General features: G+C 32.5%; 2 protein-coding genes and 1 non-coding gene across 5 annotated transcripts; 1 reads left to right on the top strand and 2 right to left on the bottom strand.

Moving 5' to 3' along the window:
- The first annotated feature begins 528 nt into the window (after positions 1-528).
- LOC133706116 (U2 spliceosomal RNA) lies at positions 529-724 on the top strand. The gene has a single exon (XR_009844460.1). It is a non-coding gene; the product is annotated as a U2 spliceosomal RNA (small nuclear RNA).
- Positions 725-842: 118 nt separating this feature from the next.
- LOC133704870 (uncharacterized) lies at positions 843-6812 on the bottom strand. 3 transcript variants are annotated; one of them, XR_009844137.1, is made up of 9 exons: positions 6363-6812; positions 5136-5219; positions 4532-5023; positions 3074-3209; positions 2641-2803; positions 2362-2490; positions 1886-2080; positions 1330-1414; positions 843-1176 (listed from the first exon to the last, which is right to left on the bottom strand). XR_009844137.1 is itself a non-coding variant. In XM_062129905.1 (9 exons), the coding sequence occupies exons 1-9, from the start codon at positions 6565-6567 to the stop codon at positions 1057-1059; spliced, it is 1644 nt and encodes a 547-aa protein (XP_061985889.1). In that variant the 5' UTR covers positions 6568-6809; the 3' UTR covers positions 843-1056. The 3 variants fall into 3 exon arrangements, 2 of the variants coding, with proteins under 2 accessions (XP_061985889.1, XP_061985888.1); XM_062129905.1 differs by having other exon boundaries at positions 1330-1452; positions 5136-5216; positions 6363-6809; XM_062129904.1 differs by having other exon boundaries at positions 1330-1452; positions 6363-6808.
- A 5596-nt stretch (positions 6813-12408) lies between these two features.
- Positions 12409-17055, bottom strand: LOC133705083 (uncharacterized). Its single transcript, XM_062130172.1, has 13 exons — positions 16941-17055; positions 16708-16851; positions 16506-16616; positions 16262-16436; positions 16062-16118; positions 15158-15294; positions 15002-15061; positions 14840-14917; positions 14286-14362; positions 13827-13903; positions 13021-13088; positions 12846-12929; positions 12409-12671 (listed from the first exon to the last, which is right to left on the bottom strand). The coding sequence occupies exons 1-13, from the start codon at positions 17010-17012 to the stop codon at positions 12591-12593; spliced, it is 1221 nt and encodes a 406-aa protein (XP_061986156.1). The 5' UTR covers positions 17013-17055; the 3' UTR covers positions 12409-12590.
- Positions 17056-22048: the final 4993 nt, after the last annotated feature.

The raw sequence follows: 22048 nt of genomic DNA, 5'->3' as shown, positions 1-22048 counted from the left end.
GAAGGTTTAAATTAAATTGTGAAGGATAAAATAGCAAAAACATTGCTTGAATAGAAACTGAGCTAATTTAGTTTTCTTTCTTTTTTGAATTATGATGGTGCAGGTGGTGATTCTGAGCTGCAGTATTTAAACAGGAATTCTTAGTTTAATAATGCCTCATCACAGTAACATGTACTAAGGAAACATCAAGAACCAGACCTTGAGTTTTAGTTGGAAAGTTAATGAAGTGAAACTAAAATGTATGAAGAGAGAAAGAAGCACCTTGAGTTGGGTGAGATAGGTAAAGAGAGGAGGACGTGGAAAGACAGATAGAGAGAGCAAGGCTGTTGATCAAGACTGGAGAATTGGAGAAGAGATGTTGAGGAAGCTTGCCATTGCTGTCTGTCTCTAGCTCGTGCGCGCTCGTCGATGGCTGGTCCTCGCACGTCTTTAATATTGGCTGGTTTTGTTTGTACCACATCGAAAGAAAATACAAATACACAAGACGAGGAGCCATATAAAAGCAAGCCCGTGGGCAATGTTTTAAGCATACCTTTCTCGGCCTTTTGGCTAAGATCAAGTGTAGTATCTGTTCTTATCAGTTTAATATCTGATACGTGGGCCAACGGCCCACACGATATTAAATTAATTTTTCAAGGGTGAGGACCCATCACAGCAGCTTGCTGCTGGGGTTCTCGAGCGTCGCCTCTGTGTTGCACCACCGCATTGGCCTGGCGCACCCTCCATTTCAAGATTAAATTTGGGCAAATCTGAGCTCGTCAGGGAAGCTATATTGTAGGAGAACCACTTCACTGGCAGAATACCAGTTGGTTGGCATTACAAGAATGCTCAAGACTCATAGGTTCAAGAAAGATTTCCTCTAAATTGTTTTCCCTCCAAAATGTCAAAAATTGTGGGCACGTTTAAGCTCATGCCCACGAGTATATCGTCTGAATTGCTTTGGTTTTGACTCCACCAAATTAGTGTACAACTCTCTGATCATATATAGACAATGAAACAGAAATATATTGAAGGATTACCCTTTATCAGATCAGAAGCCTTACATTGTTCAGCACTTCAGCCACTTAAAGAATCAGTGGGCTCTTCACTAAACAACTGGTGGTAATTCATGTAATCAATCCCGTTTAATCTAATACAACACAAAATCTGCTCCGGCAACTCTTCGACTTTGTTCCCCTGGTAAAAATGAGAATACAAACTCTTCATGAATATCAACTCCACAAACCGCCATAGAAAATAGGTGATAGATTCTACATCTAAAATGGTTTCACTTTCTTTATTCTTGAGAAATAATATATGGATACTCGTTAAAAAGGAAGATACACTTGCCTGAATTGTGAGTCCAACATCCAACACGCAAATTTTAAGCCTGTCTAGGAATGCTTCAAAACCTTTCCTAGAGATGTAACTGAACCTGTGCATGTCGATGTCAATCTCGAAGTAATTATGTCCCTGTAAAAGGGTACAAAAGAAACCCTGCTATTTAAGATGGAAAGAATTATAAAACCATCTACTTAGTGCCCTCTAGGAAGCGCGGCCAACCATGTGGTTGGCCATGCTACCAACGAAGCCTTAGACTGTATTACATCCTGACACAGAAGACCACTTCTAAACAAAGTAGCAGAACAGCAACAAAGGCATACAAGTGCAGAGATGGCCCGCACACCAGAATACAGTAATAAATCATTTTTGTTTTTCCGAAAACGAAGGTGTCAACGACTATCAAGCACCAGCAGCATGTTTTTTGCCTCGACATAAATCAAGATAGGCAGCAAAAGACAACTGGAAATTGTATTTTATAATCACGACATTAAAAGTAATGTAAAATTGGATACGAGTAGAATGGAGTTAGAAGACCGGAAAAAGTTGTTTGACAACAACATACCAAGTAGAACTCATGTTGCGGACGTGAAAGAACAGGTTTCTCATTGTAAGCCTGCATGAGCTTCCTTTCTGCAGCACTTAAATGAAGATCTTCTACATTTGCAACACGGCCCAATATCTTCAACCTTTCTCGGAAAGGTATAGTTGTATCTACACGAAAACCTTTGACCCTTTCAACTTCATCATCAATTAATCGCTGTTTCAAGAAGGATGGGGATATGAAACAATAAGAACAGGAATTTAAATCATTTAATAATGAAGAGAACGTGAGACAAAAGGCAGTGCAAAAATAGAATGCAACATGCCTAGAATTAACACTTTATAAAGGTTGACAAATTAAAATAAGAAAACAGCACACAAGCAGAAAAGCCTCATTCTTTTTCCCATTTTCAGCATCATTGCCAAAGATAACATGCGGCAGAGAGGTTTATAAATGCTCTGAAGTGGCAATTTATGATATAAGATAGATCATCTTACTCTGATGCTTTCTTGAAAGTGGGTTGGAAGTTCCTTAGAGTAACTGTCAGAAAGCTTAAAAAACAAAACAAAATTTGCTCCTTCTCCATCTGTTTCACTCTGAAAAATTGCGGCAGGATACAGTGGAATCTGTAGAACCCACAGTGAGTCAGCACAAACACATAACACAAGCAAACTAAGAAGCCAAAAAAGAAGAGGATATTTTCATTCTCATCCACCTATACTGTCAGGAAATCCTGAATAACTGCATCCATGTACTTACAGAAAAAATGAAAATACCTGAACATTTACAACAAGGATAGGTGGGACCTTCCCGGCAGAGTTAATAGCAGGGAGGTTCAGAAACCGAGCTATATGATCAATTTTTCGTGGAGACAAGAACACATCAACACCAAATGGATAGTATGCAGCACAGTTAGGAGCAAATTCCTTCTTCTTGTCCCTGATACGAGGGGAAGAAAGAAAAAAGATATTTTCAGTAGGAATTGTGTGAGATCACACTCTTATCAAGTTTAAATGAATGAATATTGATTGACAAAGGATCGTAAATACTGTGATATTACACTTTATCAAGTCTACAATAAATGAAAAACAATGATTGACTGATAAAAAAAGATGTAATTACAATCTTTGCGTTAAAATTATATTTTCACACATGCATTTGGAGCTGTGTATGAAAAAAACCAACTCAATTCCATCAGCTTCGCTTCACCTGAAATAATTCTTTCCTCGAATTTTAAAACTAGACGGCTCGATTTGCGACCAACAATCAAGCATTTTTTTCTCCACCGGACAAAAGGGTACTTGTGACCCTGCTTGTGGTCTGTGCAGAATCGTCTTTGAAGAAACTGAAACCATACAGAACAAAACAAATAAAGAGGTCATTTTACATGTATACACTACTTTTACAAAGGGCAAACGTGCTTTTTGATGTATACACAATACACTGCCACTACTAACATGAACTAGAAGGGGCATGCATCGATTTGTAAAATTCCTTTGGTATAAACCTCAACCACACATAATAAGCATCGGGAGCTTCATAACAAGACCAAGTGCTTTACTTTTTCCTCATGAAAACAAACGCCTATAGCATATGCACGCTTTTTGCAGTTCTAGTTTACATCTTCTCAAGTAATGTACCTCTAACATCAAATCCTAAATTCTTAATCCCAGCAATTGAAAGCAATCGTAAATCACAGCCCAAAGATGGAGTTTGATGGAAGTGCATTTTTTAGAAATAAATGAACTTGTCAGGTGAATTTTCAATGAACGAAAGCATGTAGAACAAAATTGTCTACATATCAGCAAATCAGGTTACACATAAAACACAGGTAAGTAGACTGGGAATATAGTAAGAAACTATTTTTTTGACATAAACTCATATGTATAAGTCGTAATGCTCATCATGAGACGCCATGTTGAATCAACACTTATGCCTTTGTTCCTTTAAAGGAACCAAAACAATTGCAAGGAAAGAAACAAGTTTGCAAACTTATATGATACAGTTGGAAGTATTGTCCATGTTAAACCAAAACCAAATCAGAAATCATATAATAACTAGAAAAATATCAGACGCGAATAAAATTTTACAAAGATAGAACGATACTTTTGACTTTTGGCAAGTAGCAGTAGAAAGCAATTTCATTAAGGCTGTGTCAAAGTAGACCACTTCTCCAAAATACTACTATTTGCTAACAAGATTAGCAGTGAGATGGAATGTAAGGTAAGAACTCCCTCAGTGAGCTAAGATTCACACCACTTGTTCAACTAACAAATGACCAAAGAGATTAGAGAGCAAACGGTATGTTGGAAACTCCAAACACGTGCAAGCTAATTATCGGGCACGCATCTGTCATTTATTATATCCAACACAGCTTGATACCATGGTGCTTTCAAAATTGAAGCAGCGCATGCGAGCAATTAAGTTGACATAGTAGCAAAAAACAGTTCAAATATGCTAATCATCAACCCAGCCTCGATCCCAAAAGCTTAAATCTAAATAATTCAATCTATAAAGATGACAATCACATTCTCATATGATCAAGAGAGTTTCACCAAGTTTAATGACAAGAACGATCAATAAAAACAATGAGAACGAATGAAGATTACTTTCGTTTGCCTCCAAAATAATGTTGCAACTGTAAAAGTGGACAGATACAGAACTTACATAAAGTGTTGCTAGAATTCCCTTCCTTCCACTTGAATGGGGGTTTTAAGGCACCCTTTTTCCTTGCACTTGGTGAACTAGAGCTTAGCGATCTTCTCTTTTCAACCGATGGAACAGCTGAGGCGAGACAAGGCAAGCAGTTGCCTGGAATAGTTCCACAGATGTCTAATAATCCTTCCTCCTTCCCAGCATTTTCATCCACAGAGGTGATTTCATCAAGGAACACTGGTTGCTTTACTTCATTTGAAAGTCCATCAGATTTGGATAGGGAATCGACATAATCTGAATTGAGGACCTGAATATTTGATTGTTTAGTGAAGTTACTAACAGGGCCATGTGTGGAATTTCCAGATAAATCCCCCGCCTGCTGCATCTGATCAGTGAAGGAGGAATCTTGCATATTGACATTATTATAGTCTCCATGATTGGCAACTCTGCCAGATGCAATACTTGACAGTGATGCACCTTCAAAGCCATTTAGAGATAAGACATCTGTAGATGATGTATCCATAATTAGCAAAAACAAATCTCTGATTGATCGGCAAAAGAAGAATGAGACAACCAAAATTCATATGCACGGTAGAAATCAGCATCCTCATTTTACCATCTGGAAAACTTTCAAAATCTTCATCGCAATCAGACTCAAATTTTGAAGCTGAGTCAAACCATGGCTCCTCGATATTTCCTGCTGCAAATTGCAGTCTAATAAATCAGACACATGTCTAAAGCAAGTAAAAGGAGGAAACAATGTCCACAATCATAAACGATTTCAGAACAAAGATAACAGCATCTACAGCATGTAAAAGGAGGAAACAATGTCCACAATCAGACATGATTTCAGAGCAAAGATAACGACATCGCGTCATGAATTGGACCAGATACCAGAAATGAATGTTCAACTAATCAAAAAGTGCGCAAGCTTGAATATTAATATTATCATATTGTAAGAAAAATGACTTCTTTTGGAAAATGAGAATCGGGAAATGTCCATTCTGTGTTAGAACAAATCATTTTTCAAAAAAGTCATCGCGCAAGCTCATACAGGAAAAGAGATAGAACATGGTAATAATCAGAAAGAAACCACTGGAGTGGTCTATTGGGAAGCTGCCAATTTGCAATGTAGTCAAATAATCATCGGGCAAGATCTGAACTAGGGATGACACACCAATCAGCTCCAAAGTTTCAAGCTTAAATCATTGGTCAACCTTCTTCTTCTAATGTCAAGAAGATCAGAGAGCAAAAGGCAGCTCCTGGGTTAGGCATTAAAACCCGCTCAAATTGTCGATATCCTCTTCATAAACTACATTCCCTTAATCACCGAAAGAATTAGGAAAACGAAAAATCACATTTCAAACGTCTATTATTTCCCAAGGTAATAAACCTTGTTGAATTCAGCTGAAGAGCCTAGAACATATATCATCTCCTAAGGTAATTGAGCTTGCATTCATCTGTAGTGCCTAAAAGATGAAATCAGGATAGAAAATAACAGGGAATTACTTATTCATATGCCAGAAACCTTGCTTCAAGTTTAAATAAAGTTGGGGGAGGAAGGAAAAGGAAAAGGACCACTTGCCTACATTTCATGCAAAGAGATCAGCCATGCACCCCCTACATCATTTATCAAAAGGAATCCAAACTCCGAAAGGAAAATACAAATTCCAAACCCAAAATGTAACAAGCGACGAATAAATCATCATATCACTAGAGAGAGAGCCCGCCAAAACAATTTAGCCAAAAATAAAATGAACAGTGAAATGCTGGTAAATGAGACCAAAAAAAAAAAAGATGTGAAAAAGAAGGGAAGTTGTTGTTGGCATAGAAGAAGGAGGACCTTCAAAAGTGGGGTTGGTGGAGGAAGGGAGACGAAGCGGAGGAGCAGCAGGAGCATGGCCATCAGACCTGTCATCTCTACATGGCGGCACTGATCTTCTCTTGACAGTAGTATTTTCCTTGCCTTTCCTGCGTAACTTTATCTTTTCTGAAGAACTCAATCTGCAACGAGCACACCCCTCTGGAGTTGACACACAGGCCCCCATATTATTTTCTTCTCTGGCTTTCAACTATAAAAAATCAAAAAAGCAACAGCGGTATCATCATCAGCAGAGGAAAAGGAAAGAGAGATGAAGGGAAGGAGATCACTTCTTCTTCCATAACAGGGCAGAAATAACTCCAAAAATATTATATACTACCCTGCATTCATTATAAGCAACCACCAAACCATTATTTATTCACAAAAAAATCTTTTATTTCCACAGAAATTAAATTTCTTTTCTTTTTAATGAATTAGTAAATAAAATTACAGGTAATGGTACTGTTTTGGACTAAAGTCAATGTATGTTGCTTTATTAAGGAAAAAGGTCGGTGTTGACGGGGCAAACAGTGACGGCAGTTTTGTAGGCCTGCGTGAGGCATCCATTATGGGAACTGGGATCCACTTCTTAATATTTCGCCACGTGGGTGAACATCATTAGCCCAACGTGTGCCCGTCCTCTGTCTTGGGTTGATAGTGAGTGCTCGGGGGGTCTGCTAGTTTATGTTTTCTACGCGTTTGAAAAATACATTTTGTTTTAAAAAGTATTGAATTGGTATTTTTTAATATTTTTATTATTTTAAAAATTAAAAATACTTTTTAATTAAAAAATAATTTTAAAAAATAACTCTATGACGATATCGAACCAACATGAAAAGTGAGAATTTATTTGTTAAGAGTTGGTAGACCAAAACCAATACGTCTTGCTCTTGTTCCCAATCCTAAATTATTAGTTAATTAACATAAAAGTAGCAATTAATGCTAATGTTATTAATGAAAGAATTAATTAATTACAAGGGTTTATTAACAATCGAAGGTTTAATGTCTCCTGTGTCGCATTAACCTAGGAACCCTAGAGGTGTCATCAGTAAGTTTTACATATATTTTACTACATTGAACCCGTTAATCAAACCAAACATCAATACCAGCAACCAATGAGATTATAGGATTGATAAATACTCAATGTAGGGAGGGGGGTGTAGGAAATTTTTTGAAAAATAATTTTTCCTTAAGTATTTTTTTTTCTTTTTTCTCACTTTAGAAATTTTATTTTATTTTCTATTCAAAATTGCAATATCAGGCTTTTTTTTACTCTCTTTTTATTTAAAGAGAATAGCTTTTCTATTTTTTTTTAATTTTTCTATACAGTATTAATAAGATTTTATAATTTTTTCTACATGTAGAGTTGTGTTAGCCTTTTAACAAATGAGATTTGGATAAATAAAAATTAAGTATTTTTTGTATAGTTATGATATTCTTTTTTCTTTAAAGATTTTGAGTTGTAATAAACTCTTCTTGATAGTGGGATCCATGATTAAATTATTTTTGCAAAGATATTATGCTAGAGATTCACGGTAAGACGCCTCAAACAAATATGTTATGTGAAGAAATCATGATAAAAAAAACTCGTGTAAATGTATTAAAAATCCATAATAGGGTGGTCTATATAAAAAATTATTCATGACAAAGGACAATTTCTAACTAGAATCTGAATTAAAAAATGAGTTCCTTCCTATCCAAAAAAATGTTTTCTTATTCAATATTACAATATTGGGTTTTTTTATTTAAAATGAGTAGTTTTCTGTTTTTCTATTTTTTATTTAGTATTAATAGTGATTTATAGTTTTTTATTTTATGTAAAACAAGTTAGAGTATGATGAATAAAAATCAATTATACTGAGTAACTATGACATTTTTGTTATTTGAGGGTAACAAATACTAATATTTTTTTGCTTTTGAAGTAATTTTATTTTGATAATGTTTGGTAGTTTAGAAAACATCCGAACAAGCTTTGAAGATCTAAGAGCTACTGGCTGCACCTGGTCTTGTCAGTGGAAAGGAAAGGGCTCTTTAAGCCAAGAAAAAGGGCATTTTTTGACTGAGGTTAAGCCAGCCACGAGAAAGAGAAGTAGGAGATTAGGCCGCCTAATTCAGATCAAGGAGAAATTCCCCGGGATTCAGATCATCTGAAAGAGTACGAAAAGAACACTTTAAAAAAAAAATATTTTCAATCAGGTTACCAAACATCTCTACTAATCTACGATTATGATATTTGATTTGAACAGTTGCTTGATAGTGAAATGTTACTTGTTCGAGTCCAGTGGGATGGCTGTAATTTGATGACCTACCACTTCCATGGTACCAATCTCACCCTAGTTTTCTAGACAAGGGAGCACGTTTCGATTGTGAACCTCGACATCCTCTTACGGGACGAATAGATCTATAAAAAATAAAATAATCTTTATTTAAATTATGGTTATTTCAAGCAAATTATACACACACACACACATTAAAAGGAAATGATAAATCACGGTAGAGATTATATAATTATAATTTTTTTACTTTAATGATGTCAAATTTATAATTTTATTTTTTTTTCACTTTTTTTACTCTTTTTATCTTCATACTTGGCATATTTATCATTTTATATTTAATCTATTTATCATCATTTATTTTTGTTATTATCTTCATTTATTTGAATTTTTTTAGTTTTTCTTTTTTTTCTTTACATTATTTTTGGGAAAAAAATATTATTTTTTATTCTTTACACTTGAAATATTTATCGCTCTACACTTATTTTATTTATACCATTATTTTTGTTATTGTCTTCATTATTTTGTAATTTTTTTCTTTATATATTTTTTTAAAATATATATTATAAAAAGACTAAAAGGAAATAGTATTTTACCGTAGCGATTGCAACATTGTTCTATTTTTCAATTACATTAAAAATTAAATTGAGATGATACATGTTTTTATAAACACATATGATCTTCATTTTATTTTATTATATATAAGCATCGGTTTTTTTATCCATAATTATATTTTTTACTCAATATTAAAAAACACGTTAATAACACCTACATGTTTATTATTTTGTATAGAAAACAATTATTTGACTCGTAGCTAGGTAAGTCGAATAGATATTTTAACAATTTTATTTTTTTTATTTATTGACACAAATAGTTCTTGATCTATTTAGTTAAATGATTTTTTTTTTGTAAAAAATATATTAAAAAAACCTATATGTTTATTTTTTTTGCTTCGTCAAATCAAGTCTCATTCAAGTCAATCGAGCTGTGGATTAATTTGTTATATTGACTGTTTTAACCCGGTCAATTTCTAATTTAATTTGATATAAAAGCTAATAAAAACCGGGTCAGGATCGATAAGATGATCTCAAGCCTGGGAAGAAAAAAATCGTTTACTTTCCCTTATTATCCCCTCCCTCGATCATCGCAGTTTGCCATACATGTTGCTGGAGGAGCGTGTTTTCCCATGCCCAAGAGGATAAGATAGTTTCCTACAGTGGAGAATTCAATGAGTCCGTTGCATCTCTCATCATGGTTCATCACCGCTTTAAGCAAGACACCAAACTAAACCTCTGTTCTCGTCAAGTTTGCACATTGATGGCCCTAAAATCACGTGCAACCCCAAATATTGGGTCATATGCACGTGCTCATGTACCGAGATAAATGAAAACTTGGATTAGCATTTAATTTTCTTTAGCCTTTACTTGAAGAGATGAAAAGAAAATCAAGGGGGCTAATCATAAGGAATCTATCTTGTAATACCAAATCAAAGAAGCACTTGGACCTCAACACCAACTGAAGTTGGAGGGGATGCTTTGGACAAGGTTGTCAATTCTGTTCTGTTATGTTTGAAATGGCCGAAACATTCCATACCAATTCAAAAAACGGAACAAAACGGAACAAATTTCATCTCATTTTAAATCTCGGTTCGTTCCGGATTTTTCTGCTAAATTCCGCCCGAAACGTTCCGGTTTCATTCCACATGTTCCGTTCCGCTCTTGAAAAGCCATTGAATCAAATTGAACCTTATTCAATTTAATTAATTAAACCACCCAATTATAAAAAGCTCTTTTTTATTACTATTTTCTATAATAATGATATTAATAATAACATTGAAAATTATTATTACTATTTTAATTAACAATGATATTAATTTTTAAAAATTAGATTTATCACTAATATATATGGTTTATATTCATGTTGTTTTTTTCATGTTTATACTTTGTAGGAATTTGAGCAAAATAAGGGATGCTTTAGATTTCATTAGCCTTAATAACATTGACCTAACTTTATATTTAAAATATTTGTGTTAAAACGTTTTACTTTCATAATATTTTGATATTTTGTTTAAGTTGAATTACTTTAAGTTAAAGATCTATTTAATTTTGACTATTTAGAAATATTTTAAATTTTGAAATTATATTTGTTTGGCATTGTGTTTGTATTGCATAATTTATAATTAATTTATCTTTAATTTAAATTATGTTTGTTGAATATATATATATATATATATATATATGAACAGTACAATCCAAAATAGTATTTTAAAATACCATGAAACTGAAATATTTCATTACAATTAAAAAATTAAAATACCAATCAAAACAAAATTGACAACGTTGGCTCTGCACTCTGCAGTCTTCTATTATTGACTAGCAGGGGTTTTTGGTGCTTTGTAAAAATGTTTTTGGCTTGAGAAAACATTAAAAACAGTAAATAAAAGTTGAATCTAATATTTGACTGCACATCATTAACAACTTTGCCTCATCTAGTTGACTTTTACAGTCAGATACACAGTTCTAGGGATCACATCACACATGGGGAACAACCACCACCCCAAAACAAAGGTGGGCGGCAGAGAGGCATCAGACAGCTTCTAGAGAGCCGAGCTATGATCAACCTGAGCTAACTATTTCGGCGACAAGGGTGTGAAATGGTTTCAGGAACTGAAAATTTCGGCTTGTTCTTGTCCTGACAAGTAATGAATGAGAAACCACAAAGCTGGCCCAAAAGAAGCAAGATGGGCTGCATCCACTGCAGTCTAACCAAATTACACTTTTAAGTTTTAGAGTTTTATTCATTGATATTAAAATTACGGGTTTACTATTCGTACAATCATATAATCTTATAAGTTAATATATATTTAACGTATAAATTTAAGTTAAAAATTTAAAAACAAAAAAGCAAACTTATTCTTGCAAAATTAATAAATTCAATTAAAATCATTCAAAATCACGAATTTACACCCGAGTTTACGATTTTACACTTTTTTTATTCTATTTGCTGGGCACTCTATCTCATCTGTTATGTTTAAAAAAAGAGAGGTGAATGAGAAAGGAAGGAAAAATTATGGTTGGCATGCTTCCACGTCTCTCAAGAACAGAAAAAAGTTTAAAAAATAAAGCCTATGAAGAGTTCAAAATGCTTCCGCGTCTCCCTGACTTTTTTTTACGTCAAATCGCTTCAAATACGCTTTATGCTATCTGTTTTTTTTATATATATATATTTTCATTAACCTTAATTAAAATTATTTTTTTTCCTAATTAAATTTTAAACAAAACATCCACACTTAAATTAAAATATTCATATAAAAATTATTTTCGGATGTACAAAGTGATGATAATGTAAAAAATATACATTAATTCTTACTCTATATATATATATATATATATATATATATATATATATATATATATAGAGAGAGAGAGAGAGAGAGAGAGAGAGAACGAGAGAGAGTATAAGAAAAATAGCTGGTCAAAATGAACCCACGTAAAGTATATTGAATTACATTCCCATGGAATTCCCTAAAATTCTCGCGAGATCACTTATTAAAATTATGTTATTTTATAGTCTGGTTAATAATAATTGATTTACATAACACTACTATAACCATACTAAAATTTTCATTTTTGTTTTAATTATATTATACTGTTATTTACTCACTGAAATTATGAATATATAATTAGCTAATTATCTGCATCCAGAAAAGAATAGCAGTCTCAATGGCCAACTTCAGAATAAAGGCAACCGTGGCAAGCATAAAACTGGAAAACAACTTGATAACAGCACTCAGCATGCGGAAGGATGCAATGTGTGCTTTGATGATTTTGGGATCAGATACAGATATAGCCAAAACGAAAACACACAAGCACACGCTTTCACAAAGCAGCCAACCGCACTTACAGAGCAAATACCCTAAAATGAAAAACTGTGATGCTTAACATGGATCTTGTGAGGTCTCCGCCTGGGTCGTTGAACACTCAGAATCCAAGTGGTGTGCTATTGCGGTGCGGTTAACCTATAAACATACATTACCAGATTTAGAGGTTGTCTTATCACAAGAGATCCCAGCCAAGTTTCTTCATGCAAATAATTGGTTGGAGGAACAGAATATCCAATATGTAACAGCTAGAATGGATCTCAGCCTAAGAGCATCTAAAAGCTTATTGTGGCACAGAAAGGTATTTCATACCTTCGTGTTGTTTACAGAAATGCTTGGACCATTAGCTGCAGAGTGAAGTTCAGAGCAAGGTGACTGCAAGGGAGAACATGTGGGCTGCCAAAGTGTTATCACGAAGAAAAAATTATGATGCTGTTTCACTTCGGTACTAGTCCATAAAATTATTGATTGTGTAACAAACACTTGCCTCTGCCACGCTGGAGTTGGAGCGATTGTCCTCTTGCAAGATGTTTCCATCTGAATTATGCCCCCAACCTTTCAGTGAAAATGTATGAAAATGTTGGTAAAATTCATGCTAGCTGTAGGCATTAATGTGAGAAAGAATTAAATGCATTTCTATTTTCGACGGGCACTGCATATCCCTTCACAGAACATAAACATATACAGAATCGTCAAAGTTCATCTTTCACATGGATTTTGAATATAAAGATAGCATCCACGTTTGGGAATTATAGGAGTGACATTTCAAATTTCAAATACCATGTCCATGCTGGCTCCAATTCTTCGAGTTACTAAAACAGAAACAAAAATATCACTGAACAGCAAAATGACATTGACTGATTTTTTTTTTTAATAATTCATTGTGCGTGTTTTAATAAACTAAGCAAACGGGTGCTTCCTCAATCATTATACATGTCTCTCATAAAAAATAAAACTTATATTAGTTGGTTCCTTAATTCTTGTATAAAAGTAACCGACCAAATTCAGCCAGTATCTGTAGTTGAAAAGGAAACATGTGAGAGGAAGAACAATATTCAAACAAAATTACAAATCCTGTACCAACCACCTTGGGTTGACAGAAATCAATTTTAGCCATTATACTAACAAGTTTAGCTTATCTTCTCCAGATGTTAAATCTTCTTTCAGAATCCATGCCCAGATTATACCTCACAGATCTAGGAATAAGGTAACAATATGAAATTCCTTTTACATGTCAATTACCACATGACCAATCCCTCTAGCAGAAAACAATACAGAGAAGGAAGAGGAAACCTCGATTTTCTCCTGTTCCCATACTGGAAGCTTTGTTGGGAGATGGCTCTCCACTGTTTTGAACTAAGTCTTCAATCCTAGTCAGGCAATCATAAACGTTGTTACAAGTAAGAAATAGCTTCCAAATAGAGGTATTAGTTTAATGCACTATCCCATTCTTTAGGCATTCAACACAAGAGGACTCTACACTTCAATATACAACATCAAAGTTTCATGAAAGACTAAGACTCCTCCAGGACTTGTCCAAAGCTATAATCATATTTTTAACTCTCTGCTGTAGAATGATATACTCCGGCGATCAAATAAATAATCCACACTGTCAAGCAGAGGGAAAGATGGTTTTGCTGGGTTTTTACTTAAGACACTCTTAGCTTCCATAATACAGCATGCTAATTACTTCAACAAAGAAAATTATTCCATAGCTTGGCACTTGTGTCGTCAAGAATCTTGTTCAATTACCTGTCAGTATCTTCCTTTGTCACAACCATATCACAGTCTCCTTGGCACTCTAGTAACGAGGAGAATATCCTTTTATCCTGATGTAAAAGTAAAGTTTATTTCAACCAAAGAAGCAAACAAAATCAAGGTAGTCCAAAATTTAAATACAATATTATCTAAAAAAGTCTTCAGAGACATCACAAGGTGCATAATAAAAAAGAGATAAGATATTATAGCAGAAAACACATTTTCACTTAGATTGACGTAGAGATCAGCATGCTAGAACAAGTTTAGGTCAACAGCTGAACAATTTTAACAATACAACAATCAAAGTTGCCAGTTTGAATCTACAAATAGAAATTTATAGGGAATGGTAAGATTTTAGATTAGCACTTCACCCATATGCCATAATAATAGTAGGTCACATGGATCCAAGAGATATTTCATATCATAGACAAAGTGTTAAACGGAATCATTATATTATTGGAAAGCTTCTTACAAATAGGATTGAAACAGAGATAGCTTTAAGTTCAGAGAATCATATAGTGAAGAAGAAAATAAAATATTTTTCTAACCTCTTCATTCATATTTACAACAGTCTCCTGAATCTTCTGTAATATTATTGCTAAACCCCCCACTTCACAGTGCAATGCCTGATTATAAAGCATTAAAAACTGCATTCAGAAACCGATGTGCATTAACAAGTAGATTTCACATAAGCAGCCAACAGTTTCAACCTCTTTCTCAGAAATTAGATTCTGTATTACTGCATCCTTTGCAAATAGAGTTTTCTGAAGGTGAGGCTGGTTAAGGAAGCTCATACAATATATATTCAGCAAAATGCCCACAGCAGCAAAACAGAACAATGAGATACTCAATGCCTAGATGGATATCTCTTCGATTTGAGTTTGACATCTGTTATTAAGTTTTGCCACTTCCAGCTGCTCTTCTAGCTCTGAAATGATTCTCTCCTTTCTTCGGAACTCATCCTCGTCACCTTTTAATCTATTTTCCAAGTTGCGGATCCTTTCTGCAAGAAAAGCAAGGCGAATTTAGCTCCCTCAAGTTATATCTGGATCTTGAAAAGCTATGTTATCCAGAATTAAACAACACCCAAACAGTTGGTAAGCTCTCGTTCTCAGATCACGACTGGCAAACAAGTGGTACATTCTCATTCTCAGATCACAACTGGCATTGTTTTAACATTGACAGGAAACAACTAAATTCATGTCTTTCAACAATCCTCAATCCTGAACTGGTCAAGGATCTATCTCTCCCATCCAGTTCTGTAATGAGCTAATCTTTATAAAAGCTGGTATGACACTAATCATTATTTATCACATCAACCACATCATTATTGACCTCGACTGATCCAATTTGATTAACCATGCATCCACAAGCTGACCTTTCATATGGCCAAACCAATTCAAACAGTCCTCCCTTTACTTATCCTGAATAGGTATCAATCTCAGTCTACCACGAATGAACTCTTTTCCTATCCAGTCCATCTATCTTAACATCTTACCCCAAATACACACATCTTATGAGGAACATGTTTTACTGTCCATTAATCACTGTAAAAGCAAAATCAATCCAATACCAATTTGATTAAATTTACCCTTCAACTAGATGGAAATAGACAAATTCTGGTTTGGCTAAGAGAAGAAATAATTACAAGCAATTACTCTTTTGAATGATGATCAGCAATAACAAGGTCGGAGCAGATGCTAATTACATTTTCATACAATCTAACAAAAAACTATAAATAAGGGAAGGTAAAAGAGAACTCGGGCTTACCAAAAAATACATTTTCAAAAGCAGAAACCCTGTCCATCTTGCTCCGTAAGCCAGCAACTGAAATTTGCGAACAAGTTAACAGGACTCTAACACTAATACAACTTTCAATACATCACAAACGGTCCCATCCATTCCAGGAATCCACACATTGCATACAATCTATTCAACTTGAATAAGTAACTGTTTCGAAAGTTACATGCCTACTCCCTCTTTTTCACTAACAAGGAGTTGCACTTTATCCACAAGTTGCTTGATAGACAAAGCCTCCCTTTCTATGGAATCAAATAAAGACAGGTGAGAGTTTATCTTCTCTGATAGGACAATGAGCTTTCTATCTCCGGCTTCAATCGAACGTTTCATTTCGCAGGTTAATTCCTGATCATAAATGCCTCGTCAGTTAGAGAAGAAACACAGAATGCAAGCTTAAAAAAAAACAAAGCGAACCTGGTAGGAATTTACAAAACTTTCTTTCGATTGAAGCAGGCTTTGTATTGTTCCTTTCAAATCTTTGTGCTTGTCTTCGAGCAAGGCGTTATCATTTTGAAGGTAACTGACCTAGATCAGTGGCTAAGGAGGTTGGTGATTTCTACAAGCACGTAGTGTGCCAAGAAAATAAAAATAAAAATAAAAATCAAGATTCTTGAACCTTCCTTAGGAGCTTTTGGTGCAATTCATTGGAGGAAGCCAACTCCGATTGTAATTCCTGCAACTCCCTGCGGTATTCCTCGTCTGTTTGCTTCTGTTTCTGAATTAGAATTCGGCATTGCTCAGTGGCCGACTGTTCTCTCTCCTATGTGATGTTGTTACATTCAAAAGAATCAGAAACGATTAGAGAGAGAAAGGGAGACCGAGAGATGAAAAGGTGACAGAAAGTCTGACCCTGAGACCTCCGACCTCGATAGCTAGGGCTTGGAGCTGGAGCTTGAATTTCGACAGTTTAAGCATCTCCATTTTCCCTCCAAAAATTGCTTAGCCATTAGAATCAACCCTTTAAATGGAAATCCTGGAGATATCGGTTCGGTTCACGCTGCTCGAACCGAACATATTCCGGAAATGGCCGAAATAACCGAGTTTTATAGGGGTAAACTAGTCCTTTTGCTTTTCAAAAGTTGGGGTGAACAGAAAAATCTGTATAATATATTAATTGAGTAACTTTTTGGAACTCCAGAATAATAGGAAGACTCATAAAATAGAATAAAAATTGTAATAATTTTTTAAAAAAATATACACTAACCTCTTACATAACAACATGTGATTGTTCGTAAAATAAATGAAAATGTATAACTTATAAATGTATAATTTGTAAATATTTAATTAAAATGTGCAATTAAAAAATATAATTATTTGTAAAAGTGCAATAAAAAATAATGGTGATTGACTATAGTTTTGTATCATGGTTGCAATCTTTTTAAATTTGTAACTTCAATGAAAAAAGGTATATTACCCTTTTGATACAAGGAGCATGATTAAGGTGCCGTTTAAAATTACATTTCAAACGGTATTTTTTAAAAAAAAAAAATTTAAATTATTTTTTTATATTTTGATGTATTAAAATAGAAAATAATTTTTTTAAAAAAAAACAACATTATTTTAATGTATTTTTTAGCAAAAAAATACTCTGAAAAGCAACTATTACCACACTTCCAAACATTTCTCAATACAAGAATCTGAAAACACGGTCAGTAATCAAAAAGATTAATCTGATCAATTAAAATTATATTATTTTAATTTTAAATAGATAAATCTACGAGTTAACATAATGAGTAATTCAGGTTTAATCATGTAAACTTTTATTTCATTTTCTTAAAACCCTACTCAAATTAGGTCTCCAATTGACATCTTAGATGGATTCTCCGTGTAATTCTAGGTTAAATAACACATCATTTGTCACTTATTTGGATTTCAAAAGCTAGCGAAAAAGCAGTTTTTATTTTTCATGACATAGGAATACTAGATCATCATTGACGGGGCATGGTTTAGTGTGCTGTGTTTTCAAACTACTTTTATTTTTAAAATATATTAAAATAATATTTTTTTTATTTTAAAATTTTATTTTTAACATTAATATATCAAAATAATTCAAAAACAAAAAATAATAATAATATTTTAAAGCTAAAAAAATAAAAACATGATTCAACTAAAATGTTAAACAGTACTACTTAACGAGAGCACTTGACCTCACTCGATTATGGAAAAAATAGAATTTTAAAGTTTTAATGCATAAAATTTTTTTTAGATAAAAATTCTGAAGTTATTTAATGTTTGTCTGTTTGGATGTATGATTGCGGTTATTTTTCAAAGTACTTTTTATTTAAAAATATATTAAAATGATGTTTTTTTATTTTTTAAAATTTATTTTTGATATCAGCGCATCAAAATAATCTAAAAATATTTAAAAATATTAATTTAAAATAAAAAACAAAAAATATTTTTTTAAAAAATAAATTTTAAAAAGCAAAAATAAACAGGAAATCAGCCTCTTCCACTGCACAAGATTGTTGCCTCGTTTTGATAATAAATTAAGATTTTAAAATTAATTTGCAATGACTTTATTTTAAGTGGCAAAAGCGAATGCAGATTACACGTGTTTTTGTAGTCATGGCCACACTGAAATTCCTTTTCCTTACCTATAGATAGGAAGATGAGGTTGGTTTACAGTTTCCATATAACAGACCTATCTGCTTTGATATCTGTGATCCAAGGCTATATTTACTTATCAGTCCAAGTAGTGTGTTTATTCTCAGTCCCGGTGACTCGTATCATACAATATTTTATACCGCTCTTGGGTTATTGTTAAGTTAAAAAAATATTAAATTAATTAAATTATTTTTTAACTTCACGTGAAGCTGAATTTATTTTTTGAATTTTAATTTTTTTAATTTAAGTATTTTAAACAATTTCTTTATTAATAATATATTTTTTAATTTTAATTATAGACGACAATCTATAAACACGAAGATGCTCTGTTTATTTTTGTGTTTCAAAAGTGTTTTTGAAAAAAATTAAAATTTTTTTATTTTATTTTTATTTTAAATTAATATTTTTTTTTAGTATTTTCAAATCATTTTAATGTGCTGATATCAAAAATAATTTTTAAAAAATAAAAAAATATTATTTTAATATATTTTTAAATAAAAAACATTTTAAAAATAACTACAAAAGTCTCTCAAACATATTACAAAATACATGACTCGACAACAAAATAAATAAACCGAAACCTGAGCAAAAAGGCCTGTTTTATCGTGATTCGAGCTAATCAAATAAAAAAATTAAAGTTCTAGAACTAATTTGAGTTTGACTCTAAGTTTAAGATATTCATAGATAACTTAGCCCTGAAAAATCAGAATATTTACACGTAAACAAAAACAACTACATTATCCAGGTGGTTATGATAAATTTCAGTGACGTGTCAGCATTTTAATTTATAGTTCTTTTTGTTCGTGTCTGCTCTTAAAAAAATGATTATAGGAAGGATGATAATTCATTATATCTATGATCAGTCAAGTGCCGAGTTTATATTTTTTTGCATGCCATAAATATTTTATCTCAATAAATTAAAGATATTTTATCCAGTAATTAGAGAATTAGCTTGGCCCACAAGCTCATGAAATAAACCCTAACCTCATCATTTAGTTAAAAAAATCTTTTCTTTATAACTACACTAGTATTCTCCTCTATACATACATATTACACTTGCAACTAAAAGTTTTGAATTTTCTTATAGAGCTTGGACGATGAAACTCCTTAGCTTGTTTTTTTTTTCTTTGTTTCATCCCAACTGAATCATTTTAAAGCTTAATTAGGTAAAATTAAGTTTGAAATTATGATAAAAGTATCAAATTAAAAGATAAAGAGCTAAAATATAAAACATGAAGAAAAGGTATGTCTAACCCATATTCTCAATAATTTTTATTCTAGTCTAAAAATTTGTTTTATTTATTTTACAGTATCTTACTTTGATAGAGAAGAGAGAAAATAACATAAAAACAATAAGAAGAGAAAAAATCACTAAATTTGTTTTATTTATTTTACAGTATCTTACTTTGACAGAGAAGGGAGAAAATAACATAAAAACAATAAGAAGAGAAAAAATCACTAGTTGGGACACTTTTCGAATAGTTGTTCTTGGTGCTAGTGAGTTTCATTCAATGAAAAAAATTGGTTGGTAATAGTTTTAATCTCTAAATATCTATGAAAAAAATAATCGAGTAAGGTTTATAATTTTTTGTTTAATTTGTTTTTGTTTCTAAGTGTTTTTGGATTCTCTTAGAGTTATTAGGTATTTCATGAAAAGTTTTATATATTTTTAAAATTAAAATGGCTTGAAAATGAAATTATAGACTTAAAAAAACCCTTTTCTGATTTTTCAAGCACCTAGTAGTGGTTGGAACTTGGGCTGGTGCCAGCAAGCAATATATTGCCTGTTATTTTTTTTATTTTAAGGGCTTGACCCCTAAAAAGAAAAAAAAATGGTTTAAGCATGTAAGGTTTTGCCTTGGGTTTGCGCACGCTAGCTCTTTATTATTATTTTTTTGTCTTTTGATTTTTTATATATATAATTTAATGTTTAGTTTTTAATGAATTTTTTTAATTTTATTATTAAATATTATATTGATTTTAAATGGTTTTCATATCTTTTATCATAAAATAATAAAAAAATTAATTAAACTTGGCGGGATTTATGATGTAAATTGTAGATTTAATATATTAAACTGAATTTACCTGAATTATTATTTTTTATTATTTCTTGAACCAGACAGGATGACAACGTCAAGACAACTAGTAATATACCAGCTTTAAAAAAAAAAACATCCAGCCAAAAATTAATAACCTAGTATATTCTATATTAGCAACAGTGATCAATGAACTTGTCAACTTATAATCATATTGATTTGGCAAGCGAATGATTGGTTTAAGAAAACCATGCAGGATACCATACAAGCTAAGGCCATTCTTAGCTATTTTAATAATATAATAATGGTGATGACAGTGCTTTTTATTCTAAAAATATATTTTATTATATAATAAAAATAATATTTTTCTATAACTGTATGTATTAAATCAGCTTAAACGTATCTTAAATAGTTTTTTAAGATTTTAAAGTTAATAATTATATAAATTTATAGTAATTTAAAATTTATGACACTTAAACCGGTAATTTTTAAAGAGTAAATTCAGAATTTAATTAATTTAAATATATTTTAATTTTTTTATATATATATAAAAGCCTTTTAACGACCAAGGAGGTAGCCGCAAGCAAACAAACTCCTTTACACTCAAATCAATGGATCCTTTACAGCATTCCTAGTAATTCGGCGCATCACATGCTATGTTGTAATCATTCTTGGTATGCTAACAGTGAAATGGCCCCAAATGTCGTGTATTTTGCTCGTTTAGTTTCCAAAAAAAGCAAGTGATAAAAAGGATCGACCAAGACATTCGTATTTTTCCACGTGATCAAAATACCTTTCAGACACACCAAATTAAAAGACGAGATTGGCTCCAAGGACACGGCAATCCTACGGCTGTCCTTGCGTAGCCGGTTGTCATTTCTGCCAGTGCATAGAATTGGACCCACCCAGCATATACGACACTTCCAGCACATGTCGAAAAAATAAGTTGTCTAGAATTAATTATGATCTTGATCCGAAACCTCTTCACTTGGGAAAGGACCGATAGACACTTTCTTGTCGCTATACATGCCTAACAAAATCCGATATTCACGTGGCAAATGGAAATGCTTGTTTTAAGCATTATCTTTTCGTACGTTGCCACTGGATATTTTACGAAAGCATTCTTGGTAGGATATCCTACTTGCAAGAAATTGCCTGGTGGATTAACCGAGGAAAAAAATCTATTTTATTATTATTATAATAATACTATTATAAAGTTTAAAAAAAAATTAAAAACTCAAGTTAATTTAAGTCAATTCCTAACTCTTGATTCATCTTAAATCGGTTAATATCTTATAAAAATGTTTGATATTT

The sequence above is a fragment of the Populus nigra genome, chromosome 10, assembly GCF_951802175.1.
Source record: "Populus nigra chromosome 10, ddPopNigr1.1, whole genome shotgun sequence".
Lineage (NCBI taxonomy): Eukaryota > Viridiplantae > Streptophyta > Magnoliopsida > Malpighiales > Salicaceae > Populus > Populus nigra.
The sequence above is the reverse complement of the archived record's forward strand: the minus strand, read 5'-3'. Positions and strand labels throughout refer to the sequence as shown.

Excerpts from the sequence above, each read along its gene's own strand:
- LOC133705083 (XM_062130172.1), bottom strand. The coding sequence starts at position 17,012 with ATGGAGATGCTTAAACTGTCGAAATTCAAGCTCCAGCTCCAAGCCCTA. Across the intron at positions 15,062-15,157 it reads GTCAAACTCAAATCGAAGAG|CTTCAGAAAACTCTATTTGC; the intron begins ATATCCATCTAG and ends AACCAGCCTCAC. Across the intron at positions 13,089-13,826 it reads GGGAACAGGAGAAAATCGAG|GTTGGGGGCATAATTCAGAT; the intron begins GTTTCCTCTTCC and ends TTTCACTGAAAG.
- LOC133704870 (XM_062129904.1), bottom strand. The coding sequence starts at position 6,567 with ATGGGGGCCTGTGTGTCAACTCCAGAGGGGTGTGCTCGTTGCAGATTG. Across the intron at positions 3,210-4,531 it reads GAATTCTAGCAACACTTTAT|TTTCTTCAAAGACGATTCTG; the intron begins GTAAGTTCTGTA and ends GTATGGTTTCAG. Across the intron at positions 2,491-2,640 it reads TCCTTGTTGTAAATGTTCAG|ATTCCACTGTATCCTGCCGC; the intron begins GTATTTTCATTT and ends TGGGTTCTACAG.